The 9,423-nt window shown below is 35.0% G+C and overlaps 1 protein-coding gene across 1 annotated transcript in view; it reads left to right on the top strand.

Annotated features, from left to right (window-relative positions):
* DTHD1 (death domain containing 1) overlaps window positions 1–2,959 on the top strand; it is a 13,048-nt gene extending 10,089 nt beyond the window's left edge. Inside the window, 6 exon segments of the mRNA XM_009321400.1 lie at window positions 43–207; window positions 788–1,077; window positions 2,380–2,624; window positions 2,719–2,764; window positions 2,767–2,829; window positions 2,832–2,959. Of these exon segments, the coding sequence (XP_009319675.1) occupies window positions 43–207; window positions 788–1,077; window positions 2,380–2,624; window positions 2,719–2,764; window positions 2,767–2,829; window positions 2,832–2,959 (937 nt within the window).
* Window positions 2,960–9,423: the final 6,464 nt, after the last annotated feature.

The raw sequence follows: 9,423 nt of genomic DNA, 5'->3' as shown, positions 1-9,423 counted from the left end.
ATTTTTCATTATATTTTTTCCTATAATTCCTTGGCATTCCAGGGCTGTCAGTGCTTCTTTGAGAAAAAATGGGGAGAATCTCAGTGATACTTTGAAACTATTAGGTCACAGAAACAAAGAAGACGGGTGGAAGGTGTTTGATGATGTTATTATCCAGAATGCACGGAATGGGCTTGTATCATTTGAACTAAATGAGCATTTAGAAAGGTAATGTATGAATAATTTCATAAAATTTTATTTACTAAACTATTTACTTCCAAGTATACGGATCAATGGAAATTAGTAGAGTTAAGAAATCATCCACTATTAGTTATTAACATGCCAGCATCTCTTTCTTCCACTTTGCAGTATAAGATCATTTAGATTTGTTACTCATAATTACAGAAAATATAAATTTGTTTAAATATTTTTTCATCTATAGACTCTACACAATGTAATATACACAAAACTTGAAACAGGAAATGCAGATATTAATTTTAATTTAAAAATGCGATTTAGCTCTCTAACTACAAAACCATAATATTTTTTGGAATTTCTTATTAGGAAATATTCTCTTCCTTTCATCTAAAATTCGTATGTATTTGAATTCATAGATACAGAATCTCTACACTACAGATGCAGGCAAATTTCCGCACTCTTTCATGTGTTGGAAACAAGAATGAAAAGGAGGTAGCAAAAGGTCCATTGGAGACTGAGCCCTGTATTATTTTGCATAATAAATTGTTAGCAGTTGATAAAATTATTTAAGATGGAGCTATTTATTTTCTTACCTTTTTTTTTAATACAGCTTTGTGGTCATTCGCTTTTCGTTCCTCTTGGAAAACACATATCTTCTCCTCTTTGCTCGGGCTCTGGAAGAAGCTGTTTGTAGCACAATGGCTAATGTGATACTGTATCGGAAAAGAGAAAACCCATATAAAATAGTAGTTTTGCTATCTGCATCCAAAGAATTGACCTGCGAACTTCAAAATCTCCACGAGGAGGGCTACTTTGGTCCCCCAGAACCTACGCAGCAGTTCCCATTAAGAGAAGGAGAGCAGATTCATTTTAGATTTAGAGGCAATATTTTTGCTTCAGGTAAGGTAATTAATTCATGCATCTGGATAAACATTATAAATCACCTCAACTATTCAGAAATACTGTATGTGAACATTAGTAGATTGTGGTTAGTCACAGCACATTTAGTTATTTCAATGTTTTATTTCTGGTAAATGATAGGTGCGTGGAACTCCATTGGAAACAGTTCCAACTGAAAAATAAAATGTAGTAGTTAAACAAGATCCTGAGCAACCTGCTCTAGGTGACCCTGCTTTGAGCAGGGGGATTGGACAAGATGATCTTCCGAGATCTCTTCCAACCTCGGCCATTCTGTGAAACCTGGTCCCTTGGAAACAGCTGGTATTTTATCTTTTATTTCCAAAGGGCAGGATTCCATAAATGGCTTTCTAGTATAAAGAACATTTGATAGGAATTAAACAGATTCCAGACAAAAAGAAACAGTCTGCTATTTTATCTGTGTAAATTCACTTAAAATGAGCAAGATTAAACACTGAAATCCAGGGCAAAATGTTGCTTTTTGTGAGTTGCACTATGAATTGCAGTGATGAGAGAGAGTTGTTATGCCGTTGCCATTAGCAGCCTCGAAAATTCCGTGCAGTGGCTGCCACCATTCAGAGATTTGCTTAAAGGGAAGAGATAAGAAGCCTCAGAAAAGTTTTCACCCAAAATTACGTATAGTCTCTTCTGTCAGTTTTGGAAAGAACATATAAATATATATTTGGCCCTCTGAACATTTTCTACATAAACTCTCCCATTGAAAACTCCGTTTACCCTAAAGAAAGGATTATTCTTCAAAAAGAGAAGTCTACAGCCCCCGAGGATTGCCTGCTCCTATATGCAAAGGATAGTGTTATAGATGTATCAATTAAAATGGAATTACAAATCCTAAAAATGCACCTACCTCTCTGCCTCCACTCATTTTCTTGTTACAGATAGACAGATATCCATCCTGAATAACCAGAAAACATATACTTCTAATTCCATTCACTGTTTTATTTTTATTTCTCTCTGTGTTATGTACTTTATCCCGTTCCATGTTCCTTACTTTTCAACTTGTAGCACAGCCTTCACCACTTACGCCAACAATTCAGGGGCTAAGACAGCTAACTATGAAGACATTTCAACTACTGAAGCAGGCTGGCAGGAATGTTTGAAAACCTCAGATGTTCAATTTAAAGTAATAATAATGATAAAGAACAACCGAATGTTATGTGATTACCCCTATTTGACTCACCCTAATGAATTAATTTAGATGCCACACATCTAAATACAGGGTAAAAAAACCTTTTTTTTTTTTTTTTTTTTTTGTATTGACTGCAGAGAATGGAAAAGATTTTGGAAAAGTCTACAGGCTGATTTTTCATTCACAAAGAAAACCCAGGCTGAAGCTCCAAATTAAAGAAGTGGATGAATTTGGTAACCACAGTTCACCTCATTACAAAGGAACAGCTGTGTTTTATAAAATTACCAGAGAGATGATAACCAAGAAATGGGAACAACCCTTGCCATATGGTGAATATCAACACCAGCCTCCACTGTGTAAATTAGCACTAACATTACCAAAGGTGCGTTTCTCATTTGATGTTAGAGATCTTTCCCTTTTTCCCTTACCACATATTTATTAGGCAAAAGGATCTTGGTATGATTTTTGCTTTACAGATACACACAGGAGTCACTGATGGAGCAGTTCTGATCCATCAGCAATGTACAAACACCCTCAGTTTCTCTTAGCATGTGGGAGGGACCCTCATCCAAGCATGAGCATGGAAAAAAATGTTTAGCAGAAGTTTTTCACACATTTGCTCTCCCCAAATGATATGGCCCTGAGAAATTGTTACTTAAGTTTCAGTTATATACTTCTTGTATCCTTGTCTTGGGAGTGCAGAATTGCAAATTGTAGGAGCAATAAGTGGTTCATGTAACCTATCTTTCTCCTATCACCCGATTCTCCTACTATGCCTGATAAGCCTCTGCAATACAGCCATGTGGGCAATTATCTCCATCTCTGGTGAAAGCTATTGCTACAAAGATTAATCTTCAACATTCCTACAACGAAATCTCATTGTAATCTTTTCAAAGAGCCTAGGTATCAGCACCCTGTATTGTGCAAAATGCTGTTGCTAGACTACTGCTATCGAATTTGCATACATTTTAATGTCAAAATATGTACAGTAACACTTGGTCTAAATCTCTGGTGACAAGCAGTAGCATCTCTCTTTTTGAATTTAATTGATTTCACTCTTCCTTAAGCTATCACCTGCAAATACATCTTTTATTTCATAAGCATACCTCTTGATTTCTCTCTCATCTCCACTATCCCAGGTAAAAATTAAGAACAATTACCTGCAGAAAATTTTGAGAGGAGATCTCTTGTAGTGACAAACTCCGTATAAAATGTAAATTTTCTTTTGAGAATCACATGCTTTCAAGCACTTTGCTTTTCCACAGAGCTAGCATTCCATGTGCAGTATTCACAGAGAGGGAAATACAAACTCTAGAGGTTCAGTGGGATGATTAAAAAAAAATAATCATCTGTGGCACACCCTAGGCATCAGTTAGTTTTATTCCATCCACCTGCCTAGCTTCCATCCCATTGTTCCACTTTATCTAATCTTACTGCATAATAAGAATAAGATTTAAAGGATTGAACTCCACGTGTATTAAACCACAAAGGTAATTATCAAGTGTCTTAGATTTGGGTTGGCATATATGGTCTACTGCTAGACATATTAGTCCTTAAATGTTCTATTCAGACTTTTCAAAACAAATATTTCTGGCTACCTGTTTTCTCCTACTAAATTTAAGGCTGCATTTCCTCTTTCCCAGTGTGGCTGAGATCTTGAAGTCTGGTCAGTCTGTATAAGTGTGTGAGAATATATATGTGGGTACACAGTAGCACCCAGGCAGCCTACTCATTTAAATGCAAATAAATGGAGGAACTGCGTAACATCATCATTGCTGGTAAATTAGAAATTAGAAATGAAGTCAAACTTCAGGAATGGTGATAGCTTTTGGAAATATTTTCTCTACATCTATTTTTTGAGTAGTGGCTCTACTTTCAACTGAATCAGTTCAAGCACAGAGGACACAAGTTTGATGCGCAAAAAGTCTGCTTAGAGAGACAGAGTTATTATATCACTTCAGAAAATCAGTGTTGCAGCATCTTGCAAATAAATTTTCTTTTGCTTCTGGTAAATATATTTTAAGAGAAATGTATTTCAAAGGAGTCAGAATCTTGATTAAATGCAAATATTAGGCCAAAAAAAGCGATCAAAATGCTTGAAAACATTTGCATATTGATAACTTTTTCATTACGTGATTTGTATTTTCTGTCTTACACAGAATGAAATACCTCTCTCTAGAATGAAGAATAGCATCAAAATAACATCTTCCCTTATGCTGCAGGTCATCTTAGTACATAAAATGTTATACTCTGCTATAGTTGGTGAACCCTCCTACTTTTGGATCTATCTTCATCCATGCAGTGTAATAATTTAAAATTTATAATGCTTAAAGTCAGGTTTTTTAATAGAGAAGAAATATTCCTTAATAATTTAGCTAGTTCAGTTATATCTTTTTGAAGAATTATAAAACATCAGTGAAGCTGATTATTTGACTTTAGCAAATAATTAGTAAATTAAATACAACATACGTTACGATTGGTATATAAATACAGAAGGCAAATGGGAATATCTAGTGGTATGTAACATTCATTAACACAAAGTTATAATGTTGTTCACTCTTTTGCTCTTCATACCTTCTTCCAGCCAAGTAAATCTTGAATTCCATACTGAACAAACTCACAGAAATTTTAAGAACAAAAAATATTTTCTTTTGGCTTGTTTGCTTGCTGAAAGATAGGAAAAAAAGAGTAGGAAAAAGCAGTTGGTTTTCTCAAGATGATTACTAGTAAAGTCCACACAGATCCATGCAAATATATTCATCAGAAACTTTTGAATAATTAAGTGAAAAGTCTGATGACAGTACAAAATATTCAGAGTACTAAAGCTGTCTGTGAAGAATCACAGAATATAATGATACTGAGTGACTAGAAAATAAACTAGATAATTTAGATGCCAATAAGTGTGTTGTTGGCGTGGACATACATATCTAATTTTATACTGGTAGACTCTAAATTACCTATTACCACTCAAAAAAGAAATCTTTGGTCATTTTGCTCTTTAAAAACTTCCAGAGCATTCAGCAGCAAATAAAAAGGTAAGCAGAATGTTCAAAATTATTAGAGAACAAAAATGAAAACAAGATTACGCCATATATCTATGAGGCATCCACATCATGACTGCACTCTGCAGTCCTGGCCATAGAACTCAGAAAGAGGATTTGGAAGCAGAGGACAGAGAGAAGGTGATCAGAAACATGGAGTGGTTCCAGGTAGAGAGACAATATGTTGATGACGACACTTAATGCGGTTTTGATAGAAGTTGAAATATTGTGTACACGTATGAATATTATGGAGGAACTGAAAAAGGAATGATTATATCCCCTCTTGCAGGTTATAAGAACAATGATATTGGTACGTTGCAGGTTTAACCAATAATATAAAAGAACGTACTTTTTACATACAAAAATAATCAAAAGGTGAACTCATTTTCACAGGATATTTGCAGCAGTTAAAAATGTGTTTGAGCTAGAAAAGGAGTTGACTGGAAGAGAGACAGAACCATATATTAAAGATAATGATCCAGATGCAATTAAATGCCAGAGTAATGAAAAGGAAATTCTAATTACTTACCATATCTTATTATGTGTTCTAAAATTATTAACAGTGATGACAGTAAAAATTAACATCAGAACTTTATCCTGTTTTTACTATTCATGATCTGATCAACAAATTTTAATCAGATATATCTTCACATCTAGGTGGGCTTTCTAATGAATACAAGAAATAGAAGGAAATAGTTAAAATTGGATGAGAAAACACAGTTATGGAGAAATTTAATGCACTAATTATACAAACAACTACACCAACCATCTGTCAAATGCAACTGCTATTTACCACTTCATTAAAGTACAAGTCTTGTGTTAATGTTCATATAATATGAACCGAGACTGGCACTGTCCATAATTAGTCATATGTTGATGCTATTAATATATATTGCCAAAGCACCTGGAACTATCTGACCACATTCGTGTGCATAGACATTACACTCAAGCAATGATCCTTCAATTTTGCTAGTTTCTATCACATGTATGCTACTACAGTACAGCAATTAAACTGCCACAAATCTCACAAGCGTATTAAAATGTAATGCTCAGTGTTCATATCTGGCCTGTTGATGATGCTGTGTTGTTTACAGTATTGCTCACGCTAACACAGCTGCTTACAGAATTCCAGTTGTCACAGTAAGGCTCTAGTGTCTTAACTGTGAATTGGTTGACTCTAAGTTGTAGCATTGTTGATGGACTTCTCACTTGCTCCCAGTATGCTGGGGGAACCTTTCATGGTTTGGGAATAAAATCCCTGAAATAGCAGTAAATGCAGGGTAAGAACAGCAAAGACTGTTTACGTTTCTACTACTTTGTTGAGTAATAAATATCTTAAGTTTAGTTTAAACATGTTTAACAGATTAGTTTTAATACTCATGAGATCACAAATACTCAGTGTTGCCAGTAACAATAGAAATTTTCTTAATAAAATGAAATGAACTTTTGGCTTTTTCCTTTTTTTTGCCAGATGATAAAGTTAGTACCATCCACAGTGCCTGATTTTGATTGTGACAAAGACAGACGGAATCTTTTTAAGGCAACCATTCTGACTACATTTTCACTCATTTCTGTAAAATTCCCACCTAAATTTCTCTTGAATTGTGGAGAGAAGACAGTTACTATATATAGATTATAAGACATAACTTTATATATAGATTATAAGCCATATTTATATGTATGTGCCCACATTATCCACTGTCTTACTAATGTATTCCTGACAGTGGTCGAAGCAGTGGCTGTTTACCTTGTATGCCACCATTCACATCAGTTTTTAGTTTAAATATGCTACACTTGTACAGAAGTAAGCTGATCTTCACTAACAATTCCTATTATGGAGCTTTCATTTCCTCAGCATTAGAAAACACTGGTTGGTCAAACCTGTTATTTTCAACACAAGTTAAATACAGTGGATTAGGTTCTGATGTCAAGTATGTGTATGCATATCACTAATATTTCTACTGATTTCAAAGCAGTTCTGTTTATGCGAAACTGGGCTAAAGAGTTTAAAAGGTTAATTTCTCCTTTTCTGTCTGTCCTGTTTGATATGCTAGTAGAGTCTGGTCATGTCTGAGAGGTCCATTCGACAGAGCACTTCAGTATTGCTGGCTGAAATCAGAGTGCTTTGCAAAAAGACATTGTTGTAATACATACAAGCATTATCAAATTACTATTCTGCTGCAGTTTTATGTCTAATGGCTGTCTAACAGCAAAATAGCATGTGATCCTCTGCTTCAGAAAGACTTAGCTAATTGAAGGGCCTTCCAGACTAGCAAACTGCTTTGACCGCTAAGAGTATTTTACTTACGCTATCAACCAGAACAGTGGGGCCACATGCCAGTGCAGCTGGACCGTGGGTGAATTTAGCGCTTCACCACAGATATTTAATCTTTAAAGGCAGATTTAATGTTTTGGATCTAATGCATTGTATATTATTACACTGTTTCTGGACAATACTCATTTTCAATTCTTATCATTTTTACTACTATTTTAACATTATGTAGCATAAAGTGGTTCAGATTGAAGTCAATGCATGGGTAACTGAGTTCATCTACAATAACTTTGAAAATCTCATACAGGCCTTTGAGTGCTAAATTCTCATTAATGAATGAAAATAAGTTGAAAGATAAATGCGTAATTAAACGAGGCCAAAGAAAACTGAGTCTTGGAAGAAAAACAGTGCCCCCTTCTGGAAGAGCTTTATATTCCCTTTATTTTGCGGGCTTTTTTTAGCCGTGTTATGCTACCTTCACACTAGGGCGCGTCCGGTGGCAGAATTGCTGTAGAAGCACGCAAGACGAGGCAGATTCAGATCTCAAGATAAGTACAGCACAGGACGGTTTTGCACTGCCAAGCAGTGCATACTGTGTGCATCCTGTGCACACTGAACACCCCTGCCAAGATGACTGAGTACAGGCCTGATAAAAAGTTGTTTAACTCACAAGTGAATAGGTAACAGTTATGATTATACGGACCTTTTGGATGTGTAGCTCAGTACATATGAAACACTCCAAATATTGAACAATATATAAAGTCTGTATTATAAGAGTATTTAAGATAAGCTCAGCAAGGCTCAGTATGCCCAGCAGGAAAAGGGGAGTATTTATCCAGTCGGAGTTTCATGCTCTTAATTCACAAATGGAAAAAAGAAGCTCAGTGTATAAACCTGGAGCAAGTCTCACAGGGAAAGCTGTGCATAAACAGCCAGGTAATGCAACTGAATGTGTGTGACAAAAGTAATATGGGCACTAAAAAAGGAAAATTACAGCTTTTAAACAAAAAAAGAGCTGAACTCCACTTGATACAACTTAATCTCTTCTTGTGCTCAGTGCTTATGTAAGTAATTTCTTGTTCTATATGGAGTAGGGAACAACAGTAAAGCCCACAAGACTTTCCTCCTTCTCAGTCATAGGGAAAAAGGACAAAGTATTTTTTTCTTTCTCTCCAGTGTTCAGAGGAAGAAAGAGAAACTCTTTACTTTCTAATGGAACTTGCCTTTTGAATTCTGATGTTTATTAGTGATTTATAATTAAAAGTTGAACCATGTAAAATGAATATAGCTACAAACATAGCATGATTTCTAGACCTAACAATAGCTACTGCATACCTAGAAACTGTTATTTTCCTTGAAACAGTATGGTATGCACACGGTTGTAATACGAACACAGAGACAGCAAGGCAAAGTTAATGCAGTATTCAAAATTAGCATCCATTTCATGTACGAAGGTTCCATACAGATGTTCTATACACCCAGATTCTATACACCAATCATGACATAATGCTACTGATCAAACATTATAAAATTACATAAATTATAAACTTTTTAATAAGATGCATTTGCTGTAAACAGACAGTGTCATTATTTTAATAGCTGTATACTGATTTTTACCTGCTGATGGTGTTAACTGGTTTTTAATAATGACACAAATCCTCTATGTAGGTAGGACCAATCTTAAATGCTGATTTACTGCAATCCACCCCCATATCCTACACCTTACTCATTTAGTCATTTCTCTTTCCTCAACACATTTTCTTTGATAGCATGAAAAGTTTATCAACCGTCCACAAAGCACAAGAAGAATTTCTTCCGATTCATCAGGTAAGAATACATACATAATATATTAATATCAATATAAATAA

Source organism: Pygoscelis adeliae, unplaced genomic scaffold (genome assembly GCF_000699105.1).
Source record: "Pygoscelis adeliae isolate BGI_AS28 unplaced genomic scaffold, ASM69910v1 Scaffold133, whole genome shotgun sequence".
NCBI lineage: Eukaryota > Metazoa > Chordata > Aves > Sphenisciformes > Spheniscidae > Pygoscelis > Pygoscelis adeliae.
The sequence above is the reverse complement of the archived record's forward strand: the minus strand, read 5'-3'. Positions and strand labels throughout refer to the sequence as shown.